The sequence below is a fragment of the Scardinius erythrophthalmus genome (genome assembly GCF_964197995.2).
Source record: "Scardinius erythrophthalmus genome assembly, chromosome: 8".
Lineage (NCBI taxonomy): Eukaryota > Metazoa > Chordata > Actinopteri > Cypriniformes > Leuciscidae > Scardinius > Scardinius erythrophthalmus.
Window position 1 is genome coordinate 12,548,047 of NC_138228.1, and position 17,271 is coordinate 12,565,317.

Sequence of the window (17,271 nt, forward strand, 5' to 3'; positions counted from 1 at the left end):
TTTTTTTTTAATGAAATCCATATTCAATTTAATAAGTTCTTCAGTACTAAAATGGTTAATTTCTACATATTCAACCACACATAAACTTCATCCATGCTCTCCCACCTAAACATATGTAAACGATAAACTGAACAATGAGATATTAATGGTGGTCATACGGCATTTTTCAAAGGCACTCCACTAAATACACTTCCCTTTTCAGACCATTATTAACTTTCAGGATAATAAGGAACGATATTTTCTGAGAAGTGTTAATCAAACCAGCAAAAAGGTTTGTGGAGGCTGCACAACTGCATGCAAGAAAAGCCATGGACAAATGTTTAACCTGCTTATGAACTATACGTCTGCTTTGTTTGCATAGCTGACAAATAAAAAAGAACTGATGCATTTTTTTGCTGTCAGCCTTATAATACGGTAGATATAAAAAGCCTTTGGAACAAAATTAAGTTGAATTTATTCTGGCATGGTCTATTTTACTGTAAAGCTTTTCAATGCATGTGTTTGTTGTTCTTTGTTCTGTTTCCAGACTAAATTACAGTATCCTCAAAAGTATTTGGACACTTAAGCCAGACTTAATATATGAATGTCATTGCATAGGTACAAAAAATATCAAATCTAGTGGCACTTATTTTAGAAATGTTTAGAAATATAGCACAAGCACACTTTTTAAACAAACGATTCACAAAAATATAAATACAATTAGGACTATCTGCAAATAACAGTGAAATCCGTTTTGAGAAAGTTCTAGAATTATTTGATTGCAGATGCCACGGTTTGATATTTATTATCTAATGCAAAGGCATTCAGACATTTTTTAAGTGTCACTTTAATATCCACCTTTTGGGACCACTATATATAGACTACATTTTAAATATCTGTTTTCTATTTTAATATATTTTAAAATGTAATTTATTCATTCAAAGCAGCCATTACTCCAGTCTTCAGTGTCACATGATCCTTCAGAAATCCTTCTAATTTCATTTGAATCATTCTAATCCTTCAGAAATCATTCTTAAAACATGATCCTTCATTCCTTGTGGAAACCGTAATACGTTTTTCAGGATTCTTCAGTGAAAAGAAAGTTTAAAAGAACAGCATTTATATGAAAACCGAAATCTTCTGTAACATTATAAATGTCTTTACTGTCACTTTTGATCGATTTAATGCATCCTTGCTGGATAAATATTAATTTCTTTCAAAAAAAGACAAACTTTAGAATGATAGTGTAGACTCCAGTTGACTCCACTTTCTTCACGGCTACAAATCTCCATGTCAAATTATCTACTCAGATCTGTCTCATGTGACTCTTCCTTCAGGTTCTACAGCAGGGTGAAATAATTAAGGAAGCCATCCAAAATATTTCTTCACAACTCAAATCTACTGTTGTGTCGAACGTCAAGTGAAATGCTGTAGCCGCTGGTTGGGGTTATTTCTGCAGTTGCTTAAATAAATACTCCTACACCTCACCATTCAGTCTTGGGCGTTCGATAACCAAAATGTCATTGCTGGTTCTGATATTCCCCATTTTCATAATGATTTGATCCGTGATCTTCTTCATCAGCTTGCATGGTCACGCCTCTCTTCTTCTTCCATCCTTGCCTGCGGCCTGCAGAGTTCTCTGTTGTTCCGTAGGTCTTCTGCTTGGTCGCCAGGACACTGTCGCTGCTGGGTTCGGTCTCGTCGGCCAGCTCATCTTCCCCGATGATGCCGCATTTCTCATCACTAGTGCTCTCAGGATCAGCCCAGTCCTGCTTCTCACCAGAGGCAAAGATGGCATAGAAGATCACGCCAGTGTAATGCACCATGGACGCGATCATAAACACGTGCTGCCACTCCAGGCGAGTCTGTCAAAGACAGAAATGTAATGAGGATATGCAATATATTATATACATGTGCAATATGCTTATTTTTTATTCAAGGAGTAAAATAAAGCTGATGGTGTACTTGTTAGCTCTGTAGTTTATGTATCACAACTTTTGGGGATTGAACCTAAAACCTTCTGGTTACTTTCCTAGTTTTTATAATAACTTCACTACACTGTAGAAAAGTGAAAATGTGCGGTTGTTACCTTAAAGTATAATTGAAGAGTTCAGATGCAAAAGCCTCTAAGTGCCATCTGAAATTTTCTTCTAGAATGATCATTTTTATCAAGCTTGTATATTTAAGTTCAGTAATTTCAATTAATAGGTCATTTGCATTGCCATTTAAGTGAAATTATTGAACTTAAATATACAAGCTTGATAAAAATGATCATTCTAGAAGAAAATTTCAGATGGCACTTAGAGGCTTTTGCATCTGAACTCTTCAATTTCTACCTGATCTGATCAATGAAATATATTTTTGCTGGTGTATCCTAATGTAGTCAGGTTGATTTTATTATATTCCTTTTTTCTTTTCTTACATTAATGAATTGAATGAAACCATGTAACGATGTAAACCACCATCAGCTTTATTTTACTCCTTGACACTGTAAAATAAAGTGTTACCTAATACTATATAAGAAATACATTTCAATTTACATATTTTATTTTAGATTAGAGATCAATTATTTTAATATATTAATAACAATTATTAATTTAAATACTTTTTTACTTGAGGCACCCTTGGAAGTTTACTGAGGCCCCCTAGTGGGCCCCGGCTGACGAGTTGAGCAACACTGCTATAAATATGGTCATGTATTTAAATACCCAGGAATATTCACACACTCAAAAATTCCCTTTATCTAATATAAGGAAAAAGACATGTTGCGTGAGCTTGTATCTCTTAGGTTAGAAAAATAATACATATGGTTCTCTATGCACAAGGATAATCTGATTTAGTACCTTGTGTTTAGTAAGTGCTCCGACGATGAGGGGGCAAACCATGCCAGACAGGGTGCCTACTCCATTAGAGATGCCCATAAGAATACTGGCATAGCGAGGAGCAATGTCCAGATGGTTTACATTGAATCCTGTGATGTAAAACAGAAATACATTTCACATATTTAGATGTTCTCATGTGTAATTTCAGAAACTAATATTGCAGGTTGCATCATCATGCACTTTATACTTTGTTGTTGTTCTCCTATAACTGAGCAACAAAGAAACATTCAAGAAAAAAATATATGTTGCCATATTTTGAAGGAAAGGTTAGAATCAAACAAAGCAAAACGGCAAAGGGTGATGTTGATTGACACTGTGGTGACTGACACCCGTCTCATGAGTCACCTGATATCGCAAATCCACTGAAGCCCACTGCCAGGATGAGGAATGAGATGGCCACTGCACGTGTGTGTGAGAACCCGACCACCAGCAGCAACGTGGCCTCCATGCCAAAACCTATGGATGATGGCAGAAGTCAGATCAGTGTGTCTTTATACCTGCTCTCGTTCCTTGCCCTGCGTGCTTCTCGCGTTTTAATCGCAAAAATGCATTCTGTGTGAATAGCCTCTTAAAGGGATAGTTCGCCCAAAAATGAAAATTCTGTCGTAATTTGCTCACCCTCAGTTTGTTCCAAACCTGTATGAATTTCTTTCTTCTGAAGAAGATATTTTGAAGAATATCGATAACCAAACAGTCGATGGGCCCCATTGACTTCCATAGTGTTTTTTTCCCATACTATGGTAGTCAATGGGATCCATCAACTGTTACCCATATTCTTCAAAATATCATCTTCATACAGGTTTGGAAGTACTTGAGAGTGAGTAATGCTGCCTTCACGTGCTATGGAAAAGATGATATTTTCCACTTGTGAACTGGTATTTACCAGTGTGTTGTGTTCAAGTGCTTTTGTTGTCGTAATGTAGTATCCGCAAGGTCTGTGTCAGTAGAGTATCTTTTTTATCGTTACAAAAATGAAAAAAAAAAAAAAAAAACGTAAATGTGGTGCTTTCTGGTGATTAAAAAATAATTAATAATTAAAAAAAAATAAAACATGACATAAAATGATTACATATGAACCAAGGAAATTGCGGCGAAGTTGAAAATTGAGTGTTAACGCATTATATTACAATCGTTAATGACACAACATTGTATAGGCTACAAAAACTATCCGCTAACAGTATTCACGACTCTTGCATTGCTCTCCGCCATTTTGAAAAGGTCAAAGGTTATCTCATCTCGGCAACTCGTGCATCAAAATATTCTACGAGTTGCCCAGTGGAAAATACCACATAAGGGGGTGTTCATGTGCATTTTCCATGTCGGCTTTTGGTATTTACCATAATTACCATAGCACGTGAAGGCACCATAAATTACGACTGAATTTTAATTTTTTGGGTGACCCTAAACACTATGAAGTTTAACCTTTAAAACGAGACTTTAAAAGCAATAACGCGCTACGTGTGAACTGCTCCTGTTTTTTTTGTTTTGTTTTTTTACATGTAAATGTGTGTATTTTTATACTTTCTCTTATCCCAATAAAATATGCATACACTCTTAAAAATAAAGGTTCCAAAAGGTGGACTTCAAAGTAATGCCATAGAAGAATTAACCATTTTGGTTATCCCAAAGAACCTTTCAGTAAATTCTTAAAATAACCATTTTTTCATAATGGGAAGAACATTTGGTAACACTTTATATTCATGGTCCCCTTTAGACATTCTGTTGACTATAAGTAACTTTGCACCTAAATGTCAACTAACTCTAAGTTTACTAAGTACTAGTAAACTGTCTGCTTATTATCTGCTAACACTTTATTTTGATGCTCCCCCAACAGACATTCTACTGACTAAGTAACTTTGCAAGTACATGCCAATTTATTCTTCTAACCCGGCCTTAACCCCTTATTCTACTAACTCTAATCCTACCCCTAAAACTCTACTAATACTCAAGGTGGAACGTTATGTACAGTCAAGAGAATATCTAAAAGGGACCCTGTTTGTAATCAAATATTTTTCCACTGTAAAGAACTTTGTAATGGAAGAGTTCCATGGATGTTAAAGGTTCTTCATGGAACCATAAGTGTATGTGCAAGTAAATTCTCAGCCAATGGTGTGAGTTTGGGGCAGGGCCTCATGGAGAGCTTAGCATACCTCCACAGTTCATGATTTTTCGCACGTTTGTAGTAGAGAGGATTTTCCGACTCCTCAGGAAGTCAGCCAGCTGACCTCCTATGGGCACAATGATCGTCATCACCATGTGCGGCACCGCTGACAAAAGGCCCACCTGAAACAGTCCAACATCAATTAGTTAGCCTATTTTTAGCGGGAATTGGTTATTGCAAAGGACTGTTCATTTAAATCACTGATAGTTCTGTATAAATCACATAACAGCTCACTTTGCTGATGGGGAACCCAAAGACCTCTTCAAAGTACGCTGGCTGACTAATAAGCAGGAGGTAGAAGGTCCAGCTGCGGCAGAAGTTTGCCACAATGATGGCGTAGACAGGCATAGATGTAAAAAATTTACGCCAAGGAGTTTTAAATTTCTACAAAGAGAATATTTGAATAAATATATGGGGAAAAACCTCCTTCTCTGTATAACAATGTGTTTGTTGTAACAAATGCATGACAGAAGACTTAGAACTACCTCAGTAGAACTCATTAAATTGGCTCCTTCCCCAATAGAGGCCTCTATATATCTTCTTTCTTCTTCACTGATGGTGGGATGTATTGCTGGACTATTATAAGCCAGCAGGAGCCAGAAGATATACCATATAATGCCAAACACACCTGGATATGAGCACATAACCACATATCACTTATGTATCACACACTTGATCTTTGAATGTCACATTATCACACTGTCCACTAAATGTAGTAAATGTACATATTTGGAATGATGAGCTATACAGCTGACTGGGAAATCAATCTAAATCATTGGAGTCATCGCTTATTTTTGGTGTATAAATCATTCTTTATCAATACATTTCAAAAGCTTATCCTAACTCACCATATATATAGAAGACAGAGGGCCAGCCCACGTACTGCACTAATATTCCAGCCAGTGGCATGGCTATCACAGCTCCTGCATAAGATCCTGTCAACCAGAACACACACACACACACACACACACACACACACACACACACACACACACACACACACACGCACAAGTGTAATTAAGAAAGTTCAATTAAAAGGGAGGACATTAATCAACCTGTAATATTCACCTCGCATGACAGTTCAATCATTTAAAGCCACTGCGGGGGTTTCCTTTTAGATGACAGAGGAAAACCGAGTGGTTCAGCTTTGAGAAAGCAGATTTGGTTTTGTAAATTTTTACTAGGGATGCACCGATAATATTTTGTTATTATAATAGTGATAACCAATAATTCTTTATATTTGAAAGCCGATAAATTTAAATCCAAATAATTATATAATATTTGAGAGCCTGATTACAAAAACAAAAGTCTCACCATTAAAAGCCATGTCTCAAGCACACAATTATAATGTTCTCATTATAATTTTCTGTAGCCTATATGACAGACTTGCACTGCACTTCACTGTATTTTCCTTTTTTAAACTGATTTCAAGCATATTTCAAGCAATTCAAAACCATCATGGTGAACAGTGCGCATCTGAAGTGTCTTGAAGGAAATCTATCATTTATCGGCTTTACTATATCGGGCAGATTTTCTTAGGCCAGTAACAGTAACATTAAAAACAAACCGATACCCATATGGTGGCCGATATATCGTTCATCCCTAATTTTTACTGTAATAAATTTTACATTTAGCTTCAGATTCTCATAAATTTGAGGAAACTTTGTAGCGATAAATGCCCGAAAGCATTCAAGTCCTTAGGAGGAACAGATCTGCATGTGCAACAACTTCACACCTCCGTGCAACACGTGCCTCTGCCTGAAGCAGCACAGCTGCAGGAAATGAGATTTTAATGAAAAGGTGCCTTAATGTATATTTTATTACTGGGATGCACTTGCAAACCTTCCTGTTTGGCGCAGGAGAGGATTCTCGAGTGAGCTTTTGAAAATAGAAGAGGGCGCTGCTTAATTTGTGTCATCAGGAGAAAGGTTCTTAAACATACAGAAGGTGAAGCTGTGTACGGATCTTAATTTAGTTGTCATGTCAAGAGCTGTTTGAAGCAGAGGTTGTCATGGCACCTGTTTATTGTGGAATATGGCTATTTGAATGCATTTCAAGGGGCAATGAGCATTGGAATATCAGTTGGCTCTAATACTGGTCAACTGGACTGTGAGCAGTCTTGAGTGTTTACTTCTAATGCAGAAACAGGTACAAACACATCCCTTTTGAAGTTTTCGGATGCAGCCATTGAATCATTCACTCAACGATTCAAACAGTGATTCATTCAGCAAATTAAAGGCACACTATGCAAGATTTGTACCTTAATATAACAGCTTCGAAATCATTTCGATGGTAAACAAACTCGTAGTAGGGCAAATCATCCTGATAGCAAAGCGGGGGAGGGGGAGGGGGACGCCACTTGCAAAACCAGCTATGCAAGTTTGAGAGGTGGCGCCCTGACAAATCTCGCGAGAATCACGACTTGCTTTACGGCACGCCGTCACATACATCAACAACATATGAAGCAGCCTCTATGGAAGACACTAGCACGCATTTCAGACGAGGCAGAGTCGACGAAGAAAGCGCGGTCTGAAGAGTGCAGAGACGGCTCTGCGTGAGTGGAATTTACAACAGTAACATTAAATACAAGTACTCCACAGCGACTCTAGGGGTCGCTGTTTGAGAAAAACGGAAACTGCATAGTGTGCCTTTAACAAACTCCACTACTGTGTTGATCAGAGACGTAATGGTTGTTCTGCTTTGGCTTCGTTTGAAACCATTTTTCGTTGGTAATGATAATAAATACATTGATGAAGTAAATAGTTTGTGTGTTCTTGTAATTTCTAAAACATTAAACGTCTCCTGACCATTTCTATAAATAATAGGCCTATTTCACAAACCTACTCACCACAGAATGAGGTAGTAGCCAGACGACTTCTCTCCAACGGAGGAGCCCATTTGCTCCACATCCCATGGCAGGCTGGATATGTGACACCCTGTTAACATCATGCACTGTTGTTTTTTAAACCAAAATGGCTGATTCTAATGACCATTTTGATACTTTAATACTTAAAGAAACAATTCACCCAATGACTTAATGAATAATAAACCTTCATCACTCAAAAGTTACTGTATCGTATGGCTTCAAATGACTACCATGACTACTTTTATGGTGCCTTAAGCTATTTGTAGAGCTTAAAAAATAAGCATATGGAAAAAGACTATGTAAATATTCTCTTCTGATCTTGTGTGAATAGAAAAAAATTCATTGAGAATGACAGAATTTACATTTTTACTGATCAATAAATAACGTACCATTTACAATGAGTATGTAATATACAAAGTTACGTTATATGTAAGTTAATTTTTAAAAAGTTCATAATTTATGACGTGACATATTTGAAGATGTGATTTGAAGATCACTGATGACCACTCACTTCCACCAGACCTTGTAAGATTCGCACAAACAAGACACAGCCGTAGTGAACCCTGGCAGCTGACGGAATAAACATGTTTAGCAATGACGTCAAGAAAATGGCCGCTCCGAACACCCTGAGAAACAATTCAGAGACATTTGGTATGTTAGTTAATTCAGGTATTAAATTGAAATATGAAGCAATGTAAAATCAATGAAGCCATAAATAATGTGGAATTAAATAGGATTGTTGTGGAAAAACATGCACATATAATTCCATAATGGTATCTGAATAACTGAATTTAATAAATCTAACAACAGTTCTGGAATTCTGAAAGACATTAAGACATTAATCATTAGTAAATTAGTGACACCTAAAGAGTAATTTTTGTAACTTGAACCTTGTGACAGAACCTTTTAAAGTCACCAATTGACAAGTTTTGCTTTTTTATGCAATATTGCAGGATTTATTATTTGTGATTTATAATATATTGTACATGTAACAACATATCTTCTCTGATTATGGGTTTACTGGCACAAAGGCGGGACATGCAACAACATATCTTTTCTGATGATGGGTTTACTAGCTCAAGGGCGGGACAACCTGTCACTCAAATGAGATTATAGCTATGATCTGGGGAAAAAAACTACAATGATCCAATCAATTCCTGACTGACAAAACCAAGTTCTGCCCTATATATATATATATATATATATATTGTTCAAGAAGCTGTTTCACTCGGACATACATCAAAAGACTATCACAACTTCCGTTTCATGGCAACTTCATTATCACAAGACAGTATCAAAATGCATTAGAATTTCACTGAATAGTTTGAAGCGTCAGTGCAACCATCATCTTAAATGAATATTGGAGTTACAGTTGAATATATTTTGTTTTATTCAGGAACTTTAAGTACATGACATGACATGACCATAGGTAAACATTTTTGAACTATTTAGTCTAGTGGTACAGCTTTTATTTAGCATGCACAGGTTCAAATCCTGACTGATCATATATGCATGTGCAAATGACCTGTGGACAGTGCAACTTGACTGGACTGACCAAATATTGAATATTCTTGCAATTTAATTATCACAGACCTATTTTTGCATTCAAAATCCACTTTGCTAAAAATCCCATTAGTTTGAATGGGCATGATGCTTGTGATTCTAATGATTTTAGAGGCCCTGCACACTCTCACACAGCTACATCACCGAAGAGAGTCATTTTGGTTCATTCATTTATCCTTTATCTCCATTTAATCCATCCATCTGCCTCTTTTTTTTTTTTCCAAAACACTGTGTAAGTGACACTTGTAATATTCTAGTGGCTGGTGTTTCAGCGAGAGATCTGCTGCTGGATCTTTCATTATTAACTCTGTCAGCCACGTGTCCTCTTTTCCTGTGAGGCTTTTATTACAAGACCGCTATCGCCCCTCTAATCAACACACGGCACAAATTTAACCCTTGCGGCCCTGACCACTGTGGTCCCTTGGGTCTTGAAACACCTCTGAACATTGAATGTAATATGAGAGTTATACTATAACATGCGTTTTTCCTTCCAAACGGGGCATGGAGGCCTGTGTATCAAGATGAGGCTCACCTGTTAGCTGCTAGCTTATTGGAGATGAATCCTCCGGGGATCTGAGTGACAATGTAGCCCCAGAAAAAAGAGCCATGTATCAATCCCACTGTCTCGGGATCCCAATTAAACTGAGCTGGCTAAAGGACACAAACATCAGAGAAGACCATATTAGCTTGAAAATATATAAAAAAAGAAGAAGAATAAAAAATACAAACTTGTTGCACATTTTTGTGTATAATAGGGAAAATTCAGGTTGATTTATAACAAGACATACATAGTAAAATTACCTTGTTAATATGTGTGTGTAAGTCATGTCTTCATCCCAATATCTCTCATGACAGGAAATTACAGGAAATTGTGTCCGCTAACTACCAAACAAATCATTGATGCGAATAAAGAATCTGTCCTTTGAACTTGATAGCTGAAGAAGTAAAATGTATAGTCTTAACTGTCTAAACTTTTCGTGCCAAGGAACTGATTATAGGGACTCACTATGTAAAAAAATATATTAAAGCTGTATATTTTCATGTATTAAGACCAATTGACTGTGTGAGAAAAATATTTACCATGATCAAATTAAGCAATCATTTTCCTATATATATATATATACAGTATATATATATGTGTGTGTGTGTGTGTGTGTGTGTGTGTGTGTGATTGGAAAATATTTTTTTTAATTTGTGAAAAAAAAATTATATATAGTGTATTTATATAGGATATATATATATATATATATATATATAGAGAGAGAGAGAGAGAGAGAGAGAGAGAGAGAGAGATGTATATATATATATATATATATATATATATATATATATATATATATATATATATATATATATATATATATATATATATATATATATATATATATATATATATATATATATATATATATATATATATATATATATATATATATATATACACACACACACATTCACATAATCACATCTGATTAGAAAACAGATACAAACTGTGGTAAATTATTAAGATAAATTTGATTGTTCTAAAAATAACATGAGGGATGTATGGGAATGCCATTATTTTCATTGGATATTTTCCTGGTTTCACCTGCATGACGGCAGTCCCGTTGATGTAGACAGTGTTGTTGTTAACCATTTCTACAATGGCCACACCGAGGTTGCAGCGGATGCCAAACGAGATGCAAAAGCCAAGTCCGCTGAGCATGGCGATGATGTAACGTTTGGGAAGGCCAAAGCAGCCACAATCCAAAAGGGGTGGGCTACGATTAGGGGCTGCCACCGGCCGGCCATCTTCTGTCAGCTCAATGTTGTCCTCTTCATCCACATTAGTGCCATCAATCTTCCTACCATGGGATAACAAATGGTTTAGAAATGGCTTGAGTTCACAGACAACTGAGTTCTGTCATGACAACTCTCGGAGTGTTTGGCATGGTAATGGATGACAATGCCGATATGTTTGGCAACTCTGAATGGTTTACAGGACTTGCTACTGCCAACACCCTGCTGTGAGCAAGTAAGATGTTGCTGCTGTACAATAGCATATATGAATTACCCATAGCAGATATATACAGGTAGAGCTTGGGAAGGTGTTTATGAAACCTCATTGGCTACTGATACAGCAGGAACCAATCAGCTAGGCCCTATAGAGAATGATAAGATTGCAAGCAGAATGAGTTACGGAGCTATCAGCTTTCGCCATCTAGAGTTTCATGACAAAACTTTGTATTAATGTTCAAGAAATATATAAGAGATATCAGCTTTTTAATCTCGTCTTATGTCTTATTAAATACAGTATGGATGGACACCAATAAAGCTATAAGATTTTTGAATTTCTGGCCAAGGTTGAATATTGTGCATGGTGATGTAGTGATAGTGTGCTAGATGCCGTGGCAACATTTTGAACTGGACTGCTTTTTGGATTGCAAATTTATCTTTAGCTTTCCCCATATTATGATGTACTGGATGGACAGAGTAAATTTTGGTTTCCAGAGTGTGGAGTAGAAAAGGTCACATTGCGTTTGGTGCTCCCCCCTCTCGCCTGCACGCACCTGTTCCATTACTGAACCTGCATCTTTCCTCTCATCCCCCACCTCACAGGAATTACTTTCATCTGTCTATTTTGAAATGCACACCTGAGTTCTTCCATACACAGAAGAAGGAGCTCACTAAAAGCTGGATACTGGCAGATCAAGAGGAATCATTTTAAGAGCCGTATGTTTGTTAACGCTGTTATTGCACAAAAGTATTGCACACACTCGAAACGGACCTCACACATTTTTTTTTTTCAATTGTGAACAATGCACACACTTATTCAGATCAGAAAAACTTTATTTTTCGTCTCTCCAGACACTTCTTATCATTTCGATTTTAGTATAAGTATAGATTTTTTTTCATTTAATTTTTTTAGAATTGCCATAAGATAAAAAAAAAGTAAAAAAAAATCAATAACACAGATGTGGAGAGTTAAAAAACTGTAACCTATATCACCTCTTAAATCATAACGTCATGTTGTAGGCTATATAACTGCTCAATGTGCATCCCTGTTGTTGCCATCAACAGACAATAGCAGCTTACAAATTAGAAAGATTTAGCCAAGATAATACATTATTCTCATTTCACAACAAAAAAGTAAAAATAAGATGCAGATGTAGATACCATTCTATCTGAGCATTGCATTTTCGCAAATAATACCTGTGATAAACTGTCACTACACTTATTTTCTATCATGGACATAATTATAATTAATTATAATGATTATATTAATACATATAATTAATTATATTCATATATAATATATTGTTTTTGGAAATGGCAGTGCTCTAGAGCAACTGTTACACAACTCTACTTTGACTTATTCATTAAAATATGGTGCATTTGGTTAGTTAATACACAAATCTAAATGTACGGTACAGTTTTTAAGTAGGAATGAAAATAAATATTGCATGACTTTATTATTTGGTGTACCCATATATTCAGTTTTCACAATCACAAGCTAGATTCCCTGGCAATATTACTCAGACACAGGAAATTATTTACATTATCTCACATATTAAGCTGTCTAATGTGCATGCAATTTAAGAGACATACATCTCGCTCTTACATGGAATCTTCAGTTTTTTAATCTCTTCAGATGAACTAGATATTAAATATGTATGGATACATACCTATAACACTATATAATGTTTTTGAATTACTGGCCAAGGTTCAAAGTGAATTTATTAGGTTTGTGCATGATGATGAAGAGATATTTTTAAAAGCATGAATCTTACATTTATAATGTAAGGTTTTCTTATTTCTTACTTTCTTTGAGAAACAATTTGTAGCAGTTTTTTAAACATTATGGAAAACAAATTATTGAAAATATATATATTTAGCAAAATTATACCAAAATCCAAATACCTATTATAAACATCATATCTATCTATGTACTATACATCCTGTACTTTATTTATTTTACCATTTTATATATATATATATATATATATATATATATATATATATATATATATATATATATATATATATATATATATATATATATTAATATTATTATAGGCTATTTCTCTCAAAAATCAGCTGCTCAATAAATTTTGAGTTGATTTCAAAATTCTATATAATTTCCAATTTCATTCACTATACCAAAATGCAGTAAATGTGCACAAGCAATCTTCTCACATCTTCCTTTCCAATTCAACTGCCATCACACTTACTTCTGCAGGTTCCCCAGAGAGTCGCCCACATTGTTCTTCAACTCCTCCTTCCCCGGGTTGAGCTTCTCCTTTAGACCCGCAAACCCCCCCAGTGGCATCTCTCCTTCCCTTGCACTTCTGTCCCTCAAACACTTGTCTTCTCACTCTTCTGCTTTTGCAGAAAAAACCAGCAGGATATCCACTAGGCGCTGGTGCGCATCCTCTCCCGAGCTGGACTGAGATGCTCTAGGTGTGCTGGAGGGGAGGAGGAGGAGGAGAGATGCCGAGCCAGGGACGACAAGAAGACACACAGAGAGGAAGAAGAGGAGGGACTTTGGTTTTTGACGGTCTGGGTACAATCCTTCATGCGGTTTGGCCACAGAACATCCAAGGCACAAGGAGAGAAACGGGACGAATCCAGGTGTCTTCGGTTCAGTGTATCAGCATTGCGAAAGTTATGCTGACATACATCAATAATGGAAACTCCAACGTTCTCATCGGTCCCTTCACAGACAGTGACAGAAGATGCCGACAGAACACCTGCCTCTTCTCCAACCCCTCCCTTTTCGGTCTTCTTGGCTACACAACAGCAGGCCAAAAAGAGTGACTAGCAGAACTCATCAAATATTGATAGCGAAGTCAAGGATCGCAGGCTCGAGGTTGTATGATATGAGCAGGTGTAACAAGACACTGCGTCCTACAGTCCCAGTCTAACCCTTATCCCGAGGAACCGTTCCAGGGGTTCACGGGTCAAACGTATCAACGTCAACAACCAAGCACTGACATAAAGGTTCAAACTGTGAGTGCCAATGTTCAAATCTCACATTCGCAATGGAATTCTATTGCTTTTGTGAGTGAAGCACTGCACCTTTTTTCCTGCGAAAGCCTCTTTTACGCAATAATCATCAAAAACGCAGTGTGCTTTAAAAATTCATATATTGAGGTCTAAAAAATTCATTGGGAGTCTGTATGGTGTTGCGCTGGACTCCCAGGCTCTGTTTCACCGATGCTTGTATGCCATAAATAAAATCTGTCTCAGTGAAGGTCTGCCATTCAGTGCAAGACCCCTGCAGAAATCGGGATTTAAGCTAGGCCTACTATTTTCATATGCAATCAAAATCAACAGGTGTTCAAAAAGTGAAGATTCTTTACACACAATGTGAATAAAAATCATCAATGTTAAAGTGTTGGCCTGGACTCTGGAGGAATGAACTGTCCACAGTGTTGGTTTTAACATCTGCAAATTGAATATATACAGTGCAGACTTATAGTAGAAAAAACTTATACTGCACATGCTTATTTTTTAACAAACCATCAATTCAAAATCAGTACCGTACTAACCTGAAAACACTGTCATGAAGGTCTTTTTTTTTTTTTTTTTTGTCACATAACAAGGTTCCTACCTGTTGGCTGCGCAATACAGACAATGATTTGGCAGACAAAATAATTTAGAATTTTAATAATATTGCTCCAATATTTTCCCCCAAAATAAATAATGATAAAAGGTTATGTCTTATGGCGAAATTTCTTTTTCTCAAGAAATTAAACCTCGTTAGACATTTTTACTTTTTTGGTAACACTTTGCAGGTTTCATTTGTTAACATTAGTTAACATGAATTAATAATGAACAATTCTTCTAAAGCGTTTATTATTCTAAAATTAAAATTAATTTCAACATTTACTAATACATTATTAAAATCAAAAGTTGTATTTGTTAACATTAGTTAATGCATTGTGAACCAACATGACAATGCATTTTGATTAACTAACATTAACAAAGATTAATACATAGCATAACAAATGTTTTGTTCATTGTTAGTTTGTTAATTATTACAATGAGACCTAATTGTAAAATGTTACCAATTTTTTTAATTTTTATGTTTTTTGAATAACATGGCAAAAAGTTTCCATGTCAGTGACCCATATACTTTTACTAAAAATTATTTATTATTTAGTAAGTTCTATATTAATATTTCCATATAGTGATACTATTGTCCACGACGCTTTCTGTTTTTAAATAACAGAGTGACATCTAGTGGTTCACAGGAGTTCAAACATTGATGGGCCCCATTGACTTCCATAGAATTTTCCCCCCATGGATGCCAATGGGGCCCATTAACTGTTTGGTTACCCATATTCTTTCAAATATCTTCTTTTGTGTTCAGCAGAAAAAAGAAACTTGAGGGTGAGTTAATGATGACACAATTTTAATTTTTAGGGTGAACTGTCCCTATAAGTGTTCAATTATATTTGAGCTGGAGACTATCAGGGTTTTAAAAAGAAACTCATGAAGCATTTGTCTTGCATCATACATCATAGTTTATGGCCAGTTTAAAGCATTAGACGCAACAAATAAAAAAATAATAATTTTGAACTATATGCAAATATCACAAAGCACGCTATCTTTATGTAGCCTATGCTTTTCCTGTGACTCGTCATTATTATAAGGGCTTTTAAAAACATATTTATAGAGAAAAAACTTGCAACCTGGTGAAACATGAGAGCTGAGCAAATTGACTAAACTACAGAAATTCTTTACTTTTCTAGGCTTGGAAATAATTATTTAATTGCTTGTGGGTATTTGTGTTGTTTGTGGCTATGAAACAGCAGTGTCAGTTTTAGTTGTAGCCACATCTATGAGATCAACAGAGTAAAATAAAAATGATTAAGATGTGCAACTCTTGTCCACTAGTTGGCGCTAGTGTTCAATTTTCCATTCAGAGTTGGTTATATGCTTAATCAAACGTGTAGATGCAAACAGGGAGGGTAGTACGGTTTTGGCAGTTTTTTAATCATAAGACAAAAATAACTCAAAATAAACCCTCATATATATATATATATATATATATATATATATATATATATATATATATATATATATATATATATATATATATATTAGGCTACCTTTTTTATTGCTGATCTCACAATATACTTTGAAACCCTTACAAACGTGAGATCACAAAACAAAAAGCATAAAAATGTTAAAGCTTTTCAAATGAATGTTACTGCCCTAATATTAGCACTTATTATCCCAATATAGTTGTGTCTTATATATATATATATATATATATATATACAGTACAGGCCAAAAGTTTTGGAAACATTACTATTTTTAATGTTTTTGAAAAAAGTTTATTCTGCTCATCAAGCCTGTATTTATTTAATAAAAAATACAGAAAAAAATGTAATATTGTGATATATTATTACAATTTAAAATAATTGGTTTTCAATTTATTATACTTTAAATTATCATTTATTTCTGTGATGCAAAGCTGAATTTTCAGGATCATTACTCCAGTCTTCAGTGTCACATCCAGTCTATCATATGATCCTTTAGAAATCATTCTAATATTCTGATTTATGAGTGTTGGAAACAGTTCTGCTGCTAATATATTTGATGAATAAAATGTTAAAAAGAACTGCATTTATTCAAAATAAGAGATTTTTTTAATTTCTTTTAGATAGTAAAGAAGATTTATATTATTAGAAAATATTTATTTTGAATAAATGCAGTTCTTTATATATATATGTGTGTGTGTGTGTGTGTGTGTGTTCATTTTAGGTTTTAGATGTTGTTATTCTGTTTCACATAGGCTACTCTGAAATGTATCCTACTACAATTACTTA

General features: G+C 35.2%; 1 protein-coding gene across 1 annotated transcript; it reads right to left on the reverse strand.

Annotated features, from left to right (window-relative positions):
- Window positions 1-1,499: 1,499 nt before the first annotated feature.
- Window positions 1,500-13,760, reverse strand: slc17a8 (solute carrier family 17 member 8; the record flags this gene model as incomplete). The annotated part of the gene is made up of 12 exons (XM_081372808.1): window positions 1,500-1,844; window positions 2,823-2,950; window positions 3,207-3,317; window positions 5,012-5,144; window positions 5,257-5,406; window positions 5,508-5,650; window positions 5,871-5,957; window positions 7,871-7,958; window positions 8,400-8,514; window positions 9,984-10,102; window positions 11,040-11,295; window positions 13,663-13,760. The coding sequence occupies 12 exons, from the start codon at window positions 13,758-13,760 to the stop codon at window positions 1,500-1,502; spliced, it is 1,773 nt and encodes a 590-aa protein (XP_081228934.1).
- Between the last annotated feature and the right edge of the window lie 3,511 nt (window positions 13,761-17,271).